This window comes from Gouania willdenowi, chromosome 16, assembly GCF_900634775.1.
Source record: "Gouania willdenowi chromosome 16, fGouWil2.1, whole genome shotgun sequence".
Lineage (NCBI taxonomy): Eukaryota > Metazoa > Chordata > Actinopteri > Blenniiformes > Gobiesocidae > Gouania > Gouania willdenowi.
In genome coordinates, this window is record NC_041059.1 from 22546288 (window position 1) to 22569104 (window position 22817).

At 39.6% G+C, this 22817-nt stretch overlaps 1 protein-coding gene across 1 annotated transcript in view; it reads right to left on the reverse strand.

Annotated features, from left to right (window-relative positions):
- Nucleotides 1-22817, reverse strand: part of cdkal1 (CDK5 regulatory subunit associated protein 1-like 1) — a 259308-nt gene that overhangs the window by 140290 nt on the left and 96201 nt on the right. The window contains exon 7 of the mRNA XM_028471816.1: nt 16521-16624. Within this exon, the coding sequence (XP_028327617.1) occupies nt 16521-16624 (104 nt within the window). The remainder of the gene's footprint in view (nt 1-16520; nt 16625-22817) is intronic.

Below are 22817 nucleotides of genomic sequence, written 5' to 3' on the forward strand. Positions count from 1 at the left end.
TGTGTTTGTGTAAATACATGCGCATGCATCAGCTGTCTCCCTTGCAGCACCGTTATGTCAACCAATGCCAGAAGCTCGTGGCTACAGCCACGGGTGGTCCACAATGTGAGAAGTGCTTCCTAGGGGGGTGTGAAGAGACCGCCTGATGGAATCAAAATATATAGTGCAGAGACAAAAACATTCAAACACACACATACAGCCTACAGACTTAAAGGCAAACTAGTACACAACTGCAAAACAACTGCACGATATAGTCCTAAAGATGTTTGTTCGGGGAACTGCATAGAAAAAGTTTCCCATACAGCTTGCAAATGTTCATGATTAAGTCTGGCACCTAGGGGAAACATGCATGTGTCAACACTGAAATTGTCAATTTTCCAATCAGTATCACAAGAAAAAAAAACTAAATATAGTCCCAATGTCTTCTTTACTCCTCTGAGTGTCGTGGATAATTCTCTTGGTGTCGTCTAACTCCCAGGGGCCAGCCTCAGTAATTAGGTACAACTAATAAGTAAATGAATGTATAAATATTTGTTTCTGCATTAGTGCCTTAAGCCATACAACTGCTGCATGGTGTAGCAGCTAAAAAGAAACTATTAGAATCCTGGTTCATAAATACTTTCAGCATATCACAAGACAACCTCATCATACTATAGATCATTTGAAATTAATTTACAAACTAAGAATAATTAACTGTGGATGCAAATAACTCCAGGGCTAACAATTTTCACTGCATGCTTCCCCTACTCGTCATTTGAATGGGAAATACTGTAAATGAGGGCCTGATGATATGAGCCTGGTGCAATGAAGCTTTTCATTTAGCCTTTTCAAAAGTGCTGTTATTATTTATCCATCTGAATGAAACCCAGCTAAATATCACACTTTAAACTAAGTGAAAAGAGAGATTTACACAAAGATACCGAGACTGCAGGACTAATCATGAGATAAAATGTTTGTGGAGAGCTAAACAAGACAGAAAAAGACAAAAATGTGTAGAAACAACAAACAAACACACAAATCAATAAATGTTGGCAGTACGAATCGAGCTAAAATTCAATAATGAGAAAGTGAAGAAGAGGGAACTGAATGAAAATGAGGGAAGATCAAAGAAGAAGCTCTAATGAAAGAGGGAGAGTGTGTAATGGAGAGAAGAGCAAAACACATTCATAGACACATCAAGGTCTGTGAAAACCAGCACAAAAACCTGTACTTTAAACATCTGTATTTGAAATGTATTTTTAGGTTTTTTTACTATACTCCCATCTTCCAAAACTGTCCCAATGAGCTTTACACTTATTTATTCATCTTCTTGCCCACTTGTTCCTGTTCAGGATCACAGCAATCTACTGGTGCCGATCTCCAGCTCCCAACGGGTGCTGGGCGTGCGTACACCCTGTACGGGGTGCCAGTCCATCACAGGGCAAACACAAACAACCACTCACACTCCCATTCATTCCTATGGGAAATAACACAAGCATAAGGGAGAACATGCAAACTCCACCCCAGGGCTTTAAACCAGGACCTTCTTGCTGTGAGGCAGACGTGCTACCCATTACACTACCATCCCAAGTTTCCACTTGATTAATGAAAATAAATTACATTCTGAAGGAGCACAAATTAACCCTTCAACCTTAATCAAAAAAGTATTTCCTGCATGTGGTTATAAAACAATGATTTAGGTACATTAACATATCTTCATAAATATTTGCTAGGGGCTCTCTTCGCGGGGTCACTCTGGGCGGTGTCAGGCCGGCGGGGCGTGGGGGTGCCTCTTCCCTTTGGGGCTGTTAAGGGGCAGCCTGCCTCGCTGGGGTGCTGGCGTCTGTAGCGGGGTTGCTTGGCGCTTCAAGATGATGCTGTTTGTTGGGGGGCGGGGCTATCTGTTCCGGTGGTTGCAGTTACTGTCGGCTGCCTGGTAGGTCTGTCCTGCTATCTGCGGACCGGTGGGTGGGTAGGGGGAGCCCTTGGTTGGGGGCTGCTGTTCCGCACCGGGTGGGTGCTGTTGGAGTGCCTCCTTCCTGCGGTGGCTGCCGCCGGTCGCTCCCAGAGGGGCTTCGCCCGGGGGCTTGCCCTTGAGGGTTCCCGGTCCCAGGGGAGTGCTCTTGGGGACCAGCGGGCTTGGCCGGTCCTGGCGGGGGTCTTCCGGGGCGGGTGGTGCGGGCCGCGTTCTTCGATTCCAGTGGCTGCGGCGTGGGATGGCCCCTGCTGGGGCGGTACCCTGTGAGGCCAGGGTCTGGAGCTTTACCGCCTCTGATCTGCGCGCGCCGTGGGGGGGGGGGGACTTTAGCTATAACTAAGGCGCACAGCTACCACCATTACACCTAAGCCTCACGCCTACAACTTCACATGTCACACTCACTTTACAATAATCAACTTTTACGCCACCTTTCCATTTTTTACCTTGAATCTCTCCTCCCTGCTCCCTTCCCCCTCCACCTCCCCCCCACCAAGGTGTAACACTGCCCTCTCTTTTTATATTCTCCCTTTAATAAAGTGTTTCTTACCCTTCCTTAGGGAGGGCTGGTGATGGTCACAATTATGCAATAAAATAAATTAATTTATTTAATTGCAAGAACAAAACATGCATTGCTGTCTAAAAAAGATTGCACTTCTTGTAGTGTTGACCTTGGACAGCATGTGCAAAGTGAAAAAATAAAAAAGATGTATTATATTTTAACTACATTAATTAAAACCAATTCTCAGAGGTTTAAAAAATGTGCATTAAATCTTGTATTATCTAATCAAAAAGGTTGTGGAGACAAGCGCTTTCATTCCTCTCCTTTTGATGTCTTCCTGTTTACAGGTAATTAACGGTGTTGATTACAACACTGATACAAGTTAATTAAAGGTAGATTAACAAATTAAATGTGAGATGCACATTTGTGCAAGTGGTTCTACAAATGATGTACAAATGTATATGGCTTGGTTAACCAAGCACATCGAGAATTATAATGGTACTTACTAAACTCTTAGACTTAATGATACATTGGTTGGACATACACTGGTCTTTCATCTTTTACATAACACTATTGTTTAGGCATTAAGCAAATCTACATTACACCTTAGCACAAGTGTAGGTATATACAGTAACTAAAATCAATCGGCCCCTGTTGATTAATTTGATGACCATTTTACTGATTTGGTGTTTAAACGTCCTACCAACCCTACTAGTGTCTGCCATCAGCTGCTTTCAATATACCAAACTGCTAGATAAACTAAACAGGTTGACCTCGAAGCCAAATATCCAGGTGCTTTAACCATTAGCTGTTAGTAATAAATATTTTATCCAAATGTGTGTGTGATATTCAGACAACGGCAACTCGTCACAAACTGAGTTTATTTGGTCTCAGTTTTTTCCATCATTATGGTCCCTCTGTTGGTATTCATTAGAGCGTCTGTCCTAAAGCAAAACAAAACCAATCATTTCTCGTTAAAAAGGTCTTTTCAATTCAGGCTGGCTAGTCAGGACGTCAACTTATCTAATGGAAAGTGTAACAGGGCTGTGAGATGTCGAGATAGAAAACTAAAAGTTGGATTTGAAACGATAGACAACTGTGGTTTGTGTTTTCATTATTTGCTCAGTGATGGTCTTTAAGCTCGACTTCATTCAACCTTCTCCTGACCTGACCTCAGATGTTTTCTCTCCTCTGATGCGTCACCCATTTTCTTAGCAATTATAGACCTGTGGGTTCTCCACAGCAGTGGATCCCATAAATAATACTGTGTTGCTTTGGTTTTCATATCTGTCCTTTGATGTGACAACTTGAGCAAATGCTGATTTAGACAATTGACCCAACATTGAACCCCATTTTCCCCAAGATGATAAAACAATAAACTTAAGCACAATAAAGTGATCGGTGGACTTATTATTTTACTGCACACAATCACACAATACTTTACAAGCAATTCTGGTGCGAGAGAGCTGCAATCCAGCATGTGTTAGATCAGGGGTCACCAACCTTAAAGGTGCAGTCTGCAACTCTTATAAAAGTTACTTTTTGTCATATTTGCTAAAGCTGCCACTATGTAAGGACAGCTTTACATGAAACTAGTAGTTTGTGTGAAAAAAACAGGCTCAATTGAGCCCCTCCAGCTGCTCCTGCAGCCTTTGGCAGATTGCTCGAAATCACCGCGACCGAGCAAAAAGAACCAATCAGAGCCAGGATTGTGTTTGATGGGCTGTCTGACAGCTGTTGCTCACAGGCCCCGCCCTTTTCCCGGAGCTAGAGCGCCGTCTTTTTTATAGTGTATGGTCTGGAGGAGTAGAAGATGGAATTGGTGACTTTTCTGCTTGAAAGGTAATTACTGCTGCTTGATTTACATCATGTTTAATTTGTAATTGCTACACTAGAACTCTGTGGTGCATGGGTTGTTCATGTGTGCGCAGCAGCCTCCATGTGGCTGCTGTAAGTGACACTGTGTTGTTGCTGCTGCTGCTGTGGTGTGTGCACATTGAGAGAGAGAGAAGAGCTGCAGTAATATACTTTGAACAGACCATGTAATATTACTGTGATGTTGCTGCATGATTAACGTTAGCTTGTTAGCTCTTCTGAGAGAAGGACTTTGGAAAGTTTGGCGGCAGGGCAAGAGAGCAGTGGGGAGAGAGGGATCTGAAAGTCACAGACTGCACCTTTAATGAAACTGTGAGCTACGTCATAGGTAATGTATAGTCTGAAAGGCTACCAGTTAGAAAAGCACTTCGTAAATACTAAATGTTCATGGTTTCACTTTACTTAGAGGGTAAGATAAAAAGGTAGCCTAGCAGTAACTTAAACAAGGTAAGACATGTTTAAGTTTCACTTTATTTCTCCTCATTTGTGCAATTGTTTCAGTTTCATTACATTTCATAGAAAACTATCATCTCACTAGCTACTAACAAACAACTTTTAAAGTGTAAGAACACCCCCAGATTTCTACTGACCTGCCACTCGTGGGAAATTCAAAACATGCCGTAATTATTGGCTTTGCTCCTTGAGTAGTTAAGACACGCCCAGTCACAGCAACCCCGCCCCCACAGTGCTACACAGTTGTGCATTTTCCAAAAGAGCTACTAAGAAACAATTTTTAACTAATCGTATAACATGTAACATTTGTACAATGTAATGATTATGTCATATTTTATGAAAATCCACCTTGCGTTTCTAAAATTGTATTTTTACCACAACCCATACACCAAATCTGCAACGCTTAAAAGTATTTGTCATGATGTTTCAGTGAAAATAAACATTTAAGGATGGTTTATTTAATAGTAAAACTTTTATCACGTGCAGCAGTACTTACCTAAACTAAATACTAACTACATTTCTCATGTGAGTATGAATCTTGGAAAGTAAATCAGATTTTAGATGGAGCTCATTGGTGACCTCATGGTCCATGAGGGCTACCTGGTACCCGCGGGCACAGTGTTGGTGACCCCTATGTTAGATGATCTCTACTTCTACACTTCTACATAACTTCAACCATGTCATTTTTTTTTTTTTTGTTGTTGTTCCAACAAGACACAGCAATGTTTTCTATGTTTTTGCTGTGGATTGTTTTGTTTGGTTTTTTCAAGTGCAAAAAAAAGAGTTTGGAGTAAAGAAAATTAAAAACACATTTAAAGATTTAATAAAACTGTCATCCAAATTCCAATGTTTGGGAGCAGGTGTCATTTAGTGAAACAATAGCACAAACTCTTTGTGAGTGGGGAAACTACAGAAATGAGATTCAAACAAAGAACAGTTTGTCTTCTACTTTTTTGACTGGTGGAAGGTGTAAGTATGTGCATGTCAAAAAAAGAAACATGCTGAACCGCTTGAGAAAGGGGAAACACACACACACATGCACACACATACACACACACTTCAGGGGGAAGAACCCAAAGCCAAATGTGAGTCAGAGGGTTTACAGCAGTTAAACATTTCACTGGCGTTGGCTGACACTCAGAGAAAGGGAGACAGTGCAAGTGTGCTTTAAGTCCTACAGACATTACCAGGACCATGGAGCAGACCACATGGTCCCACACTTAATCCCAGTGTTTTACTGTCACCTATTGACTGAGCGTGGAACTGCTATCCCCTCCCCCATCTGCTGCAGCTAAACTACAGTAGTACAGGCAGTCTTTAGGTGAGCCAATGAAACACTTGGCTAAGGAAAAGTGAAATGAAAGCAAAAACAGAAATGAAAGATGTTTTTGCGAACAGAGGAAATAAAAATAAAACGGTCATATATCTGCTTTTAAGGAAGCCCAACAAGAGCAGACAAGACTCACCAATGCTTTGTTAGATCTGGTGCTCAGATGAGTGCAGGTGGTTAATATAAATTATCTTCAAATTACTTTCACACTGTTTTTGAGCAGAAAGTCTATTTTTCACAACAACAATATATTTAAATGGCATGTACTGTATAATGTTAAACACATTGGATGCAGTGCAGTTGATTAAAATAATGCAAGTGGAATAAATTCCCTGGAAAAAAGTAAAAGTTGACAATTATGAAGCTATGCCAGACCCACAAATGTTTATGGATAATCATTTCAGTTCAGTTTCAGTTTGTCAGTTTAGTTTAAAGCAGTGATTCACAAACTTTTCACAGTCCCGTACCCCTTCAGACCTTTAACCTGAAGCCATGTACCCTCTACTCCTGTACACTTATAAACATAATAATGTAGTGTAAAATACAATGTAGCCTGACTGTGAAATTGTCTCTGAATTTTATCTATCCTGTTAATAATAATCAACAAAACATCTTATACAGAATTATCACTCGATTGTTCTAATTAAGGAGGCATTTTCAGTGAGAAAATAATTATTTTTGGTAAAAAAAAATCTATTAAACGTTTTCATCACCCTAAACTGTAAAAGACAACTTGGTAGAACTTTAATGAGAAGGGTGTACAGAACTCAAGTGTAGTCACCTGCTCCAGCGAAAAACACGCAGTGAACAGCACTGAGCGCAGGGACAGACCCAGGAAAATGATTTCCTGTGTAGGGGACAACAGGCTCTTTTCTGCATTCACCACAAATTCCAGATTTGACAGGTGATCCAGCAGAATGCACGTGTGCGCCCAGGCCTCCACCTCAGATAGTGCCAAAAGCAGCCAATCATCCAGGAACGTAGCCAGGCAAATGCCCCGCCTCCTCAGCACAGCGATCGCAGCATCCGTGGAGCGCAGGCCGAACGGGAGAACGCGGTACTCGTAACACACACCCTCCGAAAGCAAATCGTAGGTTCTTTCTGTGAAGGGGATATATTGGAAAGTGGAAATACGCCTCTTTGAGGTCAACAGACGTGAACCAATCGCCCCGTCGCACCATACGCAATTTGAGAGTCTGAGTCTTTAATTGTTCTCCAGGCAAAGTCTTGTTCTATATATTGTTTTCATGTTTTTCAAAGGTGAAAATCCACTGTCACACAAGTACATGGTGGCAAACGGCATCAAAGCATGTTTGGTTAGTGCAAAGAAATGTTGCTCTGGTCATATTTGCACTTCTTTCATAGATAGTTTCTCTAGATAGTAGTCTTCCAAAGGCCAGCAAGTAATTTGTAGCAATGCATGGAGGCTCCTGACTGCTGATCTATTTATGTTCTAGTTTCCAATGTTGTCACCCTGTTTTTAATTTCTATTCACATAACCCCTATGACAATTTGCGTACCCCTGAGAGTACCCCAAACACCATTTTGGGAACCTAGAGTTTGTAATGCAAAATAACAAGATTGTGTCATTACAGCGGTACAAATTATGTTTTATTCTTTTTAATAATAATAATAAGAAGAAGAAGAAGAAGAAGAAAATCACACAAACATTAACTGTATTTAATGGAGGCAAAAGTAGAGAAGTAGAAGAGTAAAGAGGTGTGGACACAAGTTCACAGAGGACAGAGCAGATGGTGTCTGCTGGACTTGCACAATCACACACACATGAACACAGCACACTAGTGACATAATAGCAGCGTGCCAGGTGTGCGGTTGGTGGCCTGCAGTCTGGTGTTGATTGTGAGCTCTGTGTGTGTGTGTGTGTGTGTGTGTGTGTGTGTGTGTGTGTGTGTGTGTGTGTGTGTGTGTGTGTGTGTGTGTGTGTGTGTGTGTGTGTGTGTGTGTGTGTGTGTGTGCATTAGTGTGAGCCCTCTTTGTGTGAAAAGGGGCCTCCTATTCACTGTTCTCGGTTGCCAGTTTGGCACTAAATCACGGGACGAGACCGGGCACACGCATTTGTGCACAATGACTCCACATGTGCATCTACGTTGGAGTCTCTTTTTCTCCAGTGAGAGATTTAAACCAGGTCAAACATTATTTCAGGGGGAAGAGATATGAATGGAAAAAAGTAGGGTTGGAGGAAAAACTAGATATCTATAATGCAATAAATAAAAGAGACACACAGAGATACACAAACACACAGAGAGGAGCATGTCCTTGCATAATGAGCAACTGAAGAGATGAGACAGCAGCTTGACTGAAGACACTGCGTGATGTGTGATGGTGTGGAAATATGGCTTTTGCGTGAAAATTCAAATTGTTTGCATCTGTTATTTTAATGTCACTCATAAACTCATCAAATGTCAAATCTTTTAAGAGCTTTGATATTAAACGTTCGGCGTTAGGAACACCTGTGTGTGTAATATCCACACTGAAGAATAAAACAACAACAATAAAATGCCTAACAATTTGGTAGTATTGACATATGTTTGACCTCTAGGGCATATAAACATGTGTGATTGATGCACAACAGCTAGATTGGTGGAGAACTGTTGCTGGAGTTGAAGGTATTGTAGCGTGCAGGTGGAGAAACATCCTGTGTGTGTCTGTGTGAAAAATATCAGTGAGTTATCGGCCCTGGAAGCAATTCAGAAAATCCATTTTTAGCTCCTCACTGAGAGCCTTCCCAGAGGATAATGAATTTGACTGCTTGCACACACAGGAAAAATGTATTGGTGCCTGCCGACTCAGCAGTTTTCTCCATGGCCTTTCCGATAGGAGGTACTTTGGTGACTCAACTATGATCAATGTTTTATTGATATTTCAGTCCTTCCGCTCTTCTGCCTTCAGTTTTTGTTTCATTTTATGACTACTGTTTAGTGGCTTTGAATAATACAATTTTTCTCACAAACACATCCATGCATCTAGAAGTGCTCCAACTAATGGAGGAAATCCATGATGGTCAGATTATTTAGTATTTGCCTATGTTTAAACATTTAGCCTTCACTGATTTTATTTCCCAGCTTTTCTAAAATGGTAAATGCTCTGCAGATGCTAGAGAATCGTATTGACCAGTAGTTCTTACAAAGCAACCAGTCAAATCTGTCGAATGAAGCACAACAACGGATCAAAACAACAATTCGCTGAGCATCAGCACCCACGTCACTGAAGAAGTTGGTACTACCACAGAAACGCCGGTGAAAGACTCGGAGAAAGTGGGAAACGGTTATGAGACGCAAGCTCAGGCTTGATCACCCTGTAGCTGGCCACCTTTGATGAGGGCGTCTAGTGTTAAATAGGCTGAAACACCCCCTGATTCAAAAGAACACCACTGATGATGCATACCAAAATGTACATCATACCCATACCTGAAACACAGCTCCCACTCCGTTCTCAATTGATAAATCTCATGCTACTACCATCTTTTGGCACTATGGACAATTTAACATCATGTCCCGTGTTTCATGATTCTCTAAAGCAGTGGTTCTCAAACTTTTTTGGCTCGAGTACGACCTTTGTCTGACGACAACATAGAGTATAATGATGTAATTAACGAGTGAGAACACACATTTTGTAAATAAGTGGAATTAAACTTTATTTAGTGCTTTCTGGATAGATTTATTTCTTGGGATGTAAAGATTAATCGTGAGGAAATAAAAAATTGATTCAAAGGTGTCACGGTTCACAACGATACTCTGAAATTGAATCACAGTACTTTAAAAAAAAATACATATATACAGTAAAGGGCGTCATCTATTTAGAATTTGAAATTCAGGACGCACCACTGTGTTTTAAATCAGAAGTGTGGAAGCATTTGGCTTCCAGAAGTGAGAAAGAAAGAACATGTGAAATCCAAGGTAAGAGGGACACAGAGAGGAAAGGAGAAACAAGAGAGAGAGAGAATGAAAGCCATAGTTTATTTATATTATGTATTTGATATAGGATTTGTTTTAAAGTCCAATTGTTAAGGCACAAAATACATTTTCAGTTGCACTTTTAAAAAGTAACTATTATGCAGTTTTGCATAGTTTACTATAGAGCCAGAATTTAAATGAATAGGCATCTTCTTCATTTGTATTATTCCTTTATTTATTTCATTCAGGATTTATTTTTAATTAAATTGCATTGTTTTGCATAGTTTATCAAGGGATTCCTTTGACAATGACAAATAAAAGAAAAAAGTACAGTATTTTTACTTTTGAAGAAAAAACTTTTTTTTTTTCAGTCATCATTTGTCTACAGTTTTTATAATTTCCAGTCATCTCCCACCTGATGTGAGACCAAGACTGATCTTTGTGTTTTCAGTTCATGTTCTATTCAAAATCATTTCCATCATCATTATTATGAATATCAGTTTTAACTCAAAATAAACATAAATCCCCATATTTTATTGCTTTTATTTGTTATTTTTCCACTCTCTCAAGTACCCCTGTTGTGCCATTGTGTAACCCCATTTGAGAAACACTGCTCTAAAACATGGTCGAACTCAACACCTGGAGGGCTGCTGTCCTGATTGCATCGAGAGACTCATTATCACACATTCTTTTAAACTGCACAAAGTCACAACCATTAAAATCAGGTGTGTTACAGCACTGGCAGGACAGCAGCCCTCAGGGAACCGAGTTTGACAACCCTCTACAAAAGTTTCCACTTGAACACCCAAACTGGATGACCCACTCACCCATTCAGGTTTATTCCTGGTGACTTTGGCAGCCTTTGCCGCCTGTGTGTCACTCTGCCACAGCAGCAGAGGTAAACAGAAGCTGACACCTGTCACAGACGTTGGAGCTAGGCAACAAGCTAGCCCCCATATCTGTCCGTCGATCTGTTGCTATCTGTCATATGTCATCCAGTTGCTGCTAACAAACTAAGCTGTGTCATTTTGGCCCATATTTGTGTTGATCCTTGATGCCAGCAGTCACTTAGAACTGAGAGAAAAAGCTGATGATTACAGTTGGTGGGGAAACTATTTCAACAGAGTAACTGACTGTGTGATGACACACTAGGCTAAGACTACACTAAAACCTTAAAAAAAAGAAGAGCTGATGCAGGAATTTTCTCTAAAACATTGGACTGAATGTTTTTATAATAACGTACTTTAGAGCCCTGATTTCAACTGACACTAAGATGATTGTGGCACACTAATGTAAAGAGTCATGTGGGAATGATCACAGTGTGTCTGGATCTATGAAGCATCACATCCTGTTTTGGATGTGGCCGTTTCACCCTTGTGACAGTTAGAAATGACAAGGCGTCAACAGCAGTGCAGCGAGCGCAGAAAGACCACAACAAAAATAGTCTCGCGGCCCCTGAAACTCTCCTCTAACCCTTTCCTTTCTAAAAACCCTAAGTACCTCATTCTTATCTGTCTGCAGTCACACTTGACAGAGGCAGCAGTTTCCATGTTTATAATACAGGGTTATATAGGTGACGCCAGGTTACGGCACTTTCATTTTTAACATATTGTATAGTTATAGCTATGTTAGATGCGTATACAAGTCAAAAGCAAAGGTTTTACACAAGTGATGTTTGATTTAAAAGGTAGAATCAAAAATGTACTGCATTCATTCATTCATACTATTTTTTTTTCAGACTTTATTTATTATCTAACATTGGCCAAATGAAAGAAATGGCCTAGATTTCTAACAATGTTCTTGAATTAATCACGTTTGCTTAAAATATTACAGCTGTGTTGCTATGTGTTCATTAGTGTGGATGTAGAGAGGCCTTTTCAACTCTACTTACACCAGGTATATTTTGTTACACATTTTGCCAACAAAAGCTGTTATACCAAATAAGTGCTGATATCAAACTACCTAGTTAGATATCATTTACTGTAATTGCCTGTGTCTGTGAAAACTATTTATGTACCACCTTTTTGGCTATTAAAGCTGTATTGTATTGTCCTTTTAGTGAATTAATCTTTTTTTTTTTTTTTTAGCAAAGTTAGAGCAAAACCTTTTGTGAAACTTCTACAACCATGTAAAAGTATAACACAAATGTAGCTTTAAAACATTGTGCTAAAGGGCAGCTCCACGCTATACCTTTTGGATAGAGAACAAATCACGTAGAGACAACTTACAAGCATTCGTTCAAATCATTTTCTCAGTACAGCCGAATATGTGAGGATTTAATCAGTAAAATATTGATATATTGTTTAGATTATACAGTATACCTGAATTTATTGTTCATCCAATGAGAGGCAAGTGGAAACAGACATACAATAAGATGAAAGGAATAGAAAAAAACATGGTTGATGATGGTTTTAGGAATATTTGAGTTACATTCAAAATTATTGGCTGTGTTCACATTTCACCTTACAGATTCATCATGACTGAAGTAGAGCTAAAAAATCCTGTAAATATTTTTCCCAATTCTGGTTTGGTTTTTTTTTCCAACACAATCTGTAACACATACTTTTCTGTTCTCAGCATGTGTCTGTCAAACATTAAATCAGGGCATGAACCGACCTGCTCCCCAACCATAACCTTGTCGTTTCCAATGACATCCCAGTCCTCCATTACCTGCACGGAGATACAAACCTCTCTGATGTTCAAAATTATTTATTCATACATTTGAATAATTCAGATTATTTCAAAAGCTGTACACTCGCTCCCTTCCTCTAAATTTTTCCTGATGGAATGAGCGCTATTTACCTCAAATCACATTTGAATAAATCCCATAAATCCTTTCAAAGTTCCCTAAGATAAACCAATAAAACACCCCCCCATGAAGGCTGACTGGCCCATAAAAATTAGCATTCATACTTGCAGTCTGTTTTTATTCAAAATACATCAAATAGTAAATCAAATTGCAGACTCTATTTGTAAGGCTCAATTTGTTTGAGATAAGAGAACAGCGACTAATGGAGTGAGAGGCAGAAAGAAACGGGGCAGTGCTGCAGAGCAATAATATGATTTCCAACTGCCACAGAAACATTTGATGTATTAAACAGACTGACTTTCCTTCATAAACCTTGGACATGATTCCAATGCATCATAAATGACAACAAAAAATTATATTAGATAGCCAAAGGGTGTGAATACCAAATTATTCCAGGGATGAAGCCTGCTTATCACACCCGCCAGTCGGCCTGTGAAGAACACATACTGTATATGCAGCAACTAAACTGGAAACCACAGCGGCAAACTGTGTTGTCAAGTAGAGCAAAGACATTTAAGCTAAGGTTAACTAACTTTTATTACTATTTAACCTCATCCTGCTCAGTCTCTGCCTCCTACCGTCTGTAACGCTTGCTGCTTCCTGCTTTGTGTTTGAACAACTATTGATTTCAACACTTGTTTTTCACATTGCAGGATCTTTAACTCCACCTCTTTTGTGCCTGTGTGGTCAACGTCTTTATTTTTGAGAGAAGCTAAAAAGCTGAGTGTAAAAATGTCATAAAAACCCCAACAAAAACAATAATTTTAACAATTGATTTTGTCCCCCAAAATATGAATCATAAATACTCTGTCATAATACAACTTTAAGTCAATGGACAACTCAAAATGCTGATAAAGTGAAAATAACAAATAATTTAAATGAAAAATAATTCCACTGACAAGCACGTCGTTAGGTGGTTTGTGTGTATATTATTTTACCAAATTACCACCACAGGTAATATTTTCATTAATTTGTTTGTTTGTCTGGTTCACGTCAAAAGTAGCTAATGGATTTTAATAACATTTTAACCAAAGATAGACCTATACACACCAATGGAAAATTCAATTACATTTTGGAGGGGTTGCAGACCAATATACTGATTCTGGATCAGTTTGAAAAATAAAAAAAATACCTCATTGGTGAAAATTCAAAAATGTATTTCTCGGTTCATAATGACTGATTTTTATGAAATTTGACTTAGTTATGTCAAGTTGGTTTCTCGATTACTTTCATCTGGATTGGGCATTTCATTGCAATTTTTCAAAATAAAAAGGGGGGTGCCCATACATTTGAACCTACTGTACTGGACTGGACATGGAAAAAATACCTATAGAACAAAAAAGTATGAAAAGATATTGATACTTAAAAGACTACACAAGATGTATTTTTTGTACTTCTGAAATTTACAACTTTTCCATATTTAATTTTACTTACAGAGGCACACAGAGGAAAGTATATCAATGTATAAACTATATAGTGAAGTTCACACTAATGCTGCGTTCACACCGAATGCGTCACGAAATGTTCGTACGTCCAGATTACATACAAAGTCAATGGATAGATGCGTCCCAGATGCCAAAATCTTTCCTGTGCGGTGGTGCGGTTCGATCCGCCCGTCAGGAGCATTGACCGTGCGAGCGGACTCCCGATTTTTCGTCATATTCGCAAGAGTTGAAAATATTGAACTCTTGCGACTGTTTTGCATGACAAAAGCCAATCCAGTGAGGAGGTGGTAGTAGCAGGTAAAAGTTCTCTCTGTAGTTTTCATCTTTGAAAGTCGGCACTGAGCTAGGATAGCATTAGCCGCTAATCACACCGGCTTTTTTCACTGGTGGTTTATGTTGATGAGAGGAGAAAAAGGAGCGCAGCTCCTCGCTTCAACAGGCAGTGAAACTCACCGTGTTGGATGTGTCGCTGGAGGGCGATGCTTAGCTTCAAACGCGCATATGAAGCAAATGGGGACATTTTTTGATCCTGCGAAACCTGCGGAACGTTTCGTGCGGCAGATGCGTCCGGTGCCGCAGAAGATGCATTCAGTGTGAACACAGCATAAGCCCTTTTGATATCCATTAGTTACATACTTCTTACTATTTCCTTCTCTCTAACTAATGTAAAGGGCAGTTGTATTTATGTCCTGCTTTCACACACATCACAAAAGTATTAAAACATCTGCACACACATACACGCAAACACACACACTGGTTCAAGCAGCTGGTGAGTGTGCCCTTGACTGCCCACCCTGTGGCAGTGGCATGGATGCAGCTGTTTCAGAAGGTTGTGGATGGGATTAAAAGGAAGCCACGTCCTTGTCAAGGGTATCGTCTGGTTTTTAAAAGATAGATACTCTCCTGTGCGCAGACTACAACTAGCACAACACAGACAAATCCAGCTTCTTTAAACATGTTCACAATGTATGCAGAAGAAAGTTCTAACAAAAAAACCTTCATTACCCAATGAGCGGTGGGACGAGGAAGAAACTTTACCCCCATGTGTTAATGTAAATAAATATAGGTGTTTGAAGGAAGGAGAAGGTGCAGACTACTTTTTCAACAGGCTGCCCAAAGGCACCAGTGGCTACATTGGTATGAGTGCAGAGTCAATGAATTTCTGTCTGGGCATTGAGTCAAAATGTATCAAATTGTCAATTTCTCCTGAGTATAAAGTTGGTTTGATGAAACTCATGGACAGATGAATGAATGTAGAGAGAAAAACAAAACAAAAAAAAACTAAAAATTGGTGTTGAGTCAAACCATGCAGGTCAGCTGACTGACTCACAATTTCACAATGAACCCAGTTTACTAGGTGTTTATACTGCCAAAGTCAAAAGGGATAATATCACTGTGCCAACTCAAAACATCCTTTTTAGGATTTTCTGATCTCTGCCAAAAGCCAGTGTCATAACCCTTTTTTGTACACCAGTATCCTGCAACATTATGACCACCTGCCTTTTAATCCTTGAGTTTCTCTTTTGCAGTTACATTGGGGGAAATGTTGTAGTTCACTGCCTTTTTCAAATACTTTTCAATCAAGAAAACAGAGAATGACGCAGGTACAAAGAATGAAGACAGTCTTAGCCTTCAACTTAGTCATGGTTCAAGGTCACAATGTAATGACTAATTGGCCATCAACTTGAAGTTGGTTTAAAATGGATAATGGCCATGAAATGCCGGGCAGTGTGTTTTTGGGGTAAAGCATAGAGTTTCTATTGTAAGTGGGAAAAGCTACGCTGAGTACAAAAGTGTTTGGCCTTTTAATATCTCTGTGACAAGATAGGTGGCCATTTGTTTTATCAATGTGTGCACTTGCCCTTGACTGACCCGCCTTGGGCTCTAATGCTAGCAAGGCCTGCTGTGCGGCCGGGAGACTCTGAGAGTGTGCTCTTAAAGAACAGATGCCAGGGCACAACAGCTGTTCCTTTGGCACCGATCTCGAGCCAACTGGCGGGACCCTCTCCCCAAGAACAAAAACATCAACATGTGTTACTAAAACCTCCCCCCAACAAGGCTACACGCAGTGCCATAGTGGATAAAACCCACTACTGCTGCAAATTAAGAACAAACTGCAGTGTTGTATATGGTACTAAAAACAACCTTGCATTTAACTAAGAATACAGGAACAACAATCCATCTATTTTTTTTTAAAGAAACTGGCTTACTTGTGTGTGAGGGGCATGATGTACTCACCCTGAAATGACTGTCTGGCTCTTTCGACCAACTCATCGATGGGATAACTGGCCAGGTCTCCTCTGGCATGCTTGGTCTTGCAGTAGGTACAGGCATTCAGGCACCTTGACCAGGGAAGAGACAGCAACACAAATTTAAAAAAGAAACATCTCTTTGTATCAGTGAATTACACTTGTTTGAATTTTTTTGCAGATGATATGAAATTACAGATTACAGATAAAAATAATTATATAATATTATTAATCACTACGGATGAGCAAAAATGTGACGTAGGAAATTTTCAAAGAGGCATTTTACTAAGATAAGTAGATTATTCTAGTTCCACTCTGTCTTAAACAAAAGCAGCATTTACTACATTTAAATTCATCTTGAAAGTCATAGTGTGCAGTGTGTTATGGACACACTAATGGACAAACAGATGTTTCAAAAGACTAATAACAATCAGATACTAGGATAGAAGGCAGATAAAATGAGACTATGAAGTATGACGGTGGTTGATAACAAGCATAAACCCTATGTTTGTCCTTGACCAAGTCATTATGGAAGAAATTCAATTATTCCCCAGAAACAAGCCATCATTGAACAACTCCAGCTGCAGCAAAGACACAACGACAGAAGGGGGAAAAACAAAACAGCGCTCATACTTGGCAGTAAAAAGACCATCATTCTATGGCAGGGATGCACGAAATGAAAATGACAAAAACCGAAAATGAGAAAACCAAGGTTGAAAACCAAAACATCAAAATAATTATGCCAATTATACGCATAATCAATTATTAGTATGTATCACTATTCTATAGTGATAGGTTGAAAAACGGCAGCAGGATTACAGATCAGTAAGGAGAAGCATTATTCCTTCCTTCCTCAAGCTTAGACGGTCTAAACCAGAGAAGTCCTCAGTGTTCTACTGAACACTTTGAGCTTGGCCCAAAGCGTATTGTGCTACCTACTGCTACCTAGTGAAACGGTGGACTATTTAATTGCTTTGCCAACGCATGTTGACGTCTAATGCTACTTATATTCATTAATAGCCCATACAACAAAACTGTTCTACACAACACAGATGACAGTCTATCACTACCTTACGAACTCAAAAAAACAATGACAGGTAATTCAATTCATGAACAAAGCACCTATCAGTCTGGTAATGCTGACTCCATATGTGTATATTAGAAGCCTGAAACCCCACACCACAAAGAGTAAAGATAATACAGTTATATGTCCGTCCATCCTTCCATCATTCCCTGTGCAGGCATCGCTTATCTGAGCTGAGGGCACCGGAGGCGGCCACTGGGTCAGAAGGAACTAGCTGTGGAGAAAACACTGACAGATGGGACCCTGTGCGTGCACGTGTGTAACACAAAAGCCACAAACACAGAAATGTGAACACTCGCATAAACACACCCACCAGGGGGTCCATCCATCCAAATGTGATCAGGCCCAGCTGAGTGGATCACACTAACATTAATCTCATGAGACAGCCAGTGGCTTGCCTGGGTGTCTCTGTGAGTATCTGCATCCATCACTCATTAGTGTGCTACTCATGAACGTTTGTCCAGGATCACAACAACGCATTAGCAGCTTCGACTTCTTCATTAGCCTAAACTGACTGCTACAACCAGTCAGCACCCAGTGATTTAAGAAAATTTAAACAAAAAAAGAGCAAGGCAAAGGAGCCTCATCACCGTCTTTGGAGATACTCGCAGTGAAGGGAAAGTTCTAGCTGAAAACGGTAACAAAAAGAATCATGCCAGAGTTTGTAATTAATTTCACTTAAATAAAGAGTTAAAAAAAAAAAAACGGTCAGAAGGATTGTTTTTTGTTTTATCCCTGTTAGTTAAACCTTTAGTTACATAATGCAGAGCAAGGGAACGGGTCCATAGGTTTAGTGAAAGACAGTCAAAATATGAAAATAATAATTTAGGAACAATGAAAAACAATGAAAGATCAACCTTTCAGGAGCTAAAAAAAACTTTCAGCCATTTAAAAATATAGAAATGTTTCTTTTTAGAAAAATTATAAGTCAGGGTTCTGTGCAGCGTAAATATTTCCCACTTGTGTTTAAATTTCAAAGGACAAAGCATTTGAATGAAAATTGATAAGTATGATTAATGCATGTGTGACATAACTGTAATGATGTAATAATAATAACAATAATCATCATCATCTTGCTTTACAGTGAGATTGCAAAGGTGTGGGTGTGAAGTACTGATACTGAAATAATCCTCAAATCAAAAATGACCTAAAACTCTGGGTCACACTTTGGATGAATAATGTCATGGTTTTCACATCAGTGATTCACACTGGAGCTGTTTTTGCATATCAATGAGAATATGCTTGTGCTCCTTTTTATCTCCTGGTTTGTTTTCTATTGCAGCTGGGACCAGTTTTCTCCCAGTTCAATCCAGTCCTTATGTGTGACCTCACAAGTTCTGTTATCAGGTCCCGTGTTTCTGGAACTGTACAAAGAAAGAGCCCACTGTGCGCCTGTGTGTGTGTGTGTTTTGTTTGAATGAGTCACATGAGGAGTTCAGTTTTTCAGCAGCCTTTTCAGTAGCACGGGTTGTGTTTTGACTGGAATAAAGAGTTGCACATGTTTTTTTGTGAGTGACTGTGTGTGAAACCACAAAGCCTGCAGAGGAACTGTTGTGTGTTTTCTCAACTTCTTGTTTTGTCTGCCTCGAGATAATATTTTCCCAACTTCAGCCAGTCCATTGTTACTGGACGAGTATGCCTGAGTGTTTGTTTTTAGTGCTCCCAAGCTTATTGATAAAGCTCAAGCGTTACATAGAAATATGAAATTCCACTCACACACACTCAGATCTTAGGATTTGTCTGCATCAAGCTTTACCTGATTTGGATTGCAAAATAAATATTTCTGTCCTTCAGTCCTCAACTTTAAACCACTGGCAACCTGGCAATGCCTGTCACCCAACACCTAAACAACGCACCAGTAACCTGCGTGTCTGACCCTGCAACTCATTAAGAGACGAGCAAATCAGCTACCTAATGAGCCACTGGCATCCCCATTGAGCTGGTGACTAGACTGGCCAGCCAACTAACTCGTCACCAACGATAAGATTTTATTTAAATCTATATCAATAGGCAACACATTGAGAAGGCTCTTGGTGTTGAAGGCCTCAGACTTAAAGTTGCCAACCGCAATCTTGGACAGCTAGCATCATTTGAGCTGGCAAGACCTCCTCTAAGCTCCACCCACTCCTCCATCTCCCGTATGCTCCCATCGGGGCACTTTCCAAAGCCACGCCCACACAAGCTTGACCGAGCATCTGATATAATAGTAACAATCCCCCTGAAGCAAAACAAATAGTGAGCTGTCCAACAGAAAGACTAGAACCTCTATCACTTTTCAGGCCCTTTAGATCCTCATTTGTGCTCAATATTTCTGGGAACGCTATCATGTGATGAGTGTGCACGCGGGAGAAGGAAAATTCAATTCAACTTTATTTATATAGCACAAAATACAACAGTCATCTCAATCAAAATATTAAAAAAAATGAAATTATTTATATTATATTTATATATAAAAATATATTTTTATTTATACTAATTCATAATTATTTATGAATAAATAATGTATGATTACTCACAGGATGGAAGGAACATTTCACCCAGAATAACAAAAAGGGTTTCTGATCCCAACCTCCACCTTTAATACCAAAGAAAAACACTTTTCTATGTGTAGTTTGCATGTTCCCAAATTGTTTTATTTGTAATGCCTAAAGTTGTTAGTGTTATGTGTGTTAAGTTATAAGCTTTTGTCCTTTTAGTTTTATTATTCTTAAGAATGTTGTGAATAATTTTGTTTATGTGTAACCTAAAAGACTGAATACCTGTTCACATCACTCCTTTATTAAGGGAAGCAGATGTTTAAAAAGCTACCTTTCCCCAATTGTAATTCACAACACTCATATTGGATGTAATTATCTAATTAACCTAAAAGGATTTTTTTTTAATGTCAAATTACATTGCACACAACAAATAAGGTCATACTGAGCACATATTGCGACTGTAATGTTAATATATTCACTCCCTTTCAAACAAAGCCCCCGGGTATGACTAGTTGAATTTTTCTGTTTGACAAGTGTCAAACATTTACCACTTACATGAAACAAGCGGGAAACCGGCCAGTGTTAAAAGTGGATAGGGCAATGGCTTGTGTGGCTGTGTGTGTGTGTGTGTGTGTGCGCGCAAGCTGTGTTTGCCTGTGACACACTGGGACTAATTCAGTTACTCTAGAGCTCTGTAGCGTAATACCTTGTAATGACACACAATCTTATTTTGTCCAAGGAGACGCATCAATCTTTTGGATGTACTGTTGGGAGCAGGGTCTCTCCTGGTGAGTGAGGTTGGAGAACAGCGGCTGGAGTGTGAGTGTGTGTGCATGTGCAGAATACATTTGAGTGTTTGTGTGTTAAGCAGTGGGAAGAAAAAAAAAAAATAGAAAAAAGAAAATGGAATAAAGTGTTCAGCCCACTGGAGCTGAAAACTACCCATACATTGGTTTGATAAACAGCGGGAAAGGCCACTGTGGTACATTGCTGGAAAGGTGTGGGCAAATATGTGTGGGAGCATGTCTGCATATGATCATGTGCGTCTCCAGGAAGAAATGAAAAAGAAAGCAGGAATTATTTTGTGGAGGTGTGGGTGCTAAAGTGCAACATCAAATGGAGATTGTGTGTATATCGGGCATCCATGCATTCTCGGGGTCCTATACACAGATGTACGTGATGAGAAACCTTTATGTAAACACCATTCACTCGGCTGAAATACTACTTTGCTGAAGCCCATCAGGACATTTTCTCCCTCTTTTGTTGCGTCGTGACATGATGCATTTTCTCCACTGATCCTTGGAGAAAAAAACATCTGAGAAAAGAAAAGATGAGATCATTGAGCTACGATAAACCAAATGAAAATGCAGTCAAGTAGATCAGTCCAATGTGGCTTATGTATGGCTAAGAATGGCTCCAGATATGGGGAAATTATTTGAAGTGAGCATTGCACAATATCTCAAAAGTGGATATTAGGGTCTGAATGGTATTCTAAAGATATAGCACATTACATTCTTTGATTGTTGGCTAAAGGGGGTATACAGGAAGTAGTAGTAGCCATTCACCATATTTATGTCCACAGTAGAAACAAAAGGATTGAAATTATTAGTGCACAAGTCTAAATTAAATAACTGTCACATATGGATATTGTCTCTTATCTTTCCTATCATGATTTAGTCGGAAGCATTTTTTTCTTCTTCTTCTTCTTCTTCGAGTGACGCGATTAGTGATAATCCCTTAGTGCAATGAACTGCCATCAAACTGTGCTGTGCCTTATCAAAGCCTTTGGCACAGGAAAGCACAACGCTTTGAATTACAAAAAAAAAAAAAACAACAACAAAGGAAGACCACAACAAGAAGGAATAGATTTTTGTTTCTCAGTCAAAAAAAGGAAATAATGAAAGACTCAACTGAGAAAAGTTAAAGCTGCAAGGTTTTCCAATTGCTCTGATCTGAAGATGTTTCATTGCTATCATTTATAATTTATACCCGCTTCCCTTGCACTCAGGTTCAGGAGGGTCTTCTGGTGCTTTAACTCCATCTCACATTGGGTGTAAAGCGAGGTGCGCCAGTCTGTCATGGGTTTTTTTGTGTATGCTTTTTAGCGCATTCATTTTATAATTTCTTTTCGCTTGTGCTACTTAACTAATTAATTTTACAGTCGTTACAGTATCCTGATTTTGACACACGTCAAATAGTTTGAAATAGTTTTGGTTTTCCAGCTAGCAGGTTAGTTTTGCTTGAGGATCGGGTTGATACACTAATCTTAGTCTTCTGATAAAAATAAAGAATGTGTGATGGGCATGAAGGGGTTTATTGTAGCATTTGTATGCAAGGACTCTTGTGTTTACAGCTCTTTGAACGAGCTGTAAAATAAACATTTCCACTGCAATGTACGGATGTCCGGATCCGATAGTATGTATGATTCGTGCTGATATCGCATCGGTTTGATATCGGCATCGACCAATACCCAAGGCTGCAATATCGATATTGTATCGGAAGTGAAAAAGTTGTATCGGGACATCCCAACTGCAATGTCTTTATTTTTCCATTCTGCTGATAATGAGACAGCATCAGAATGTTTTGACTCCTGTTGCTTTTCGGTAATCACACAGATCAGTATCGGTGTTGTTTTCTTATACATCAAGGGTGAAGACCTCCACCCAAAGGCAAACTGAATCTGGTCAACTTTCAGCTCCAAAACTATAAAATCTCTTCAAAAAAT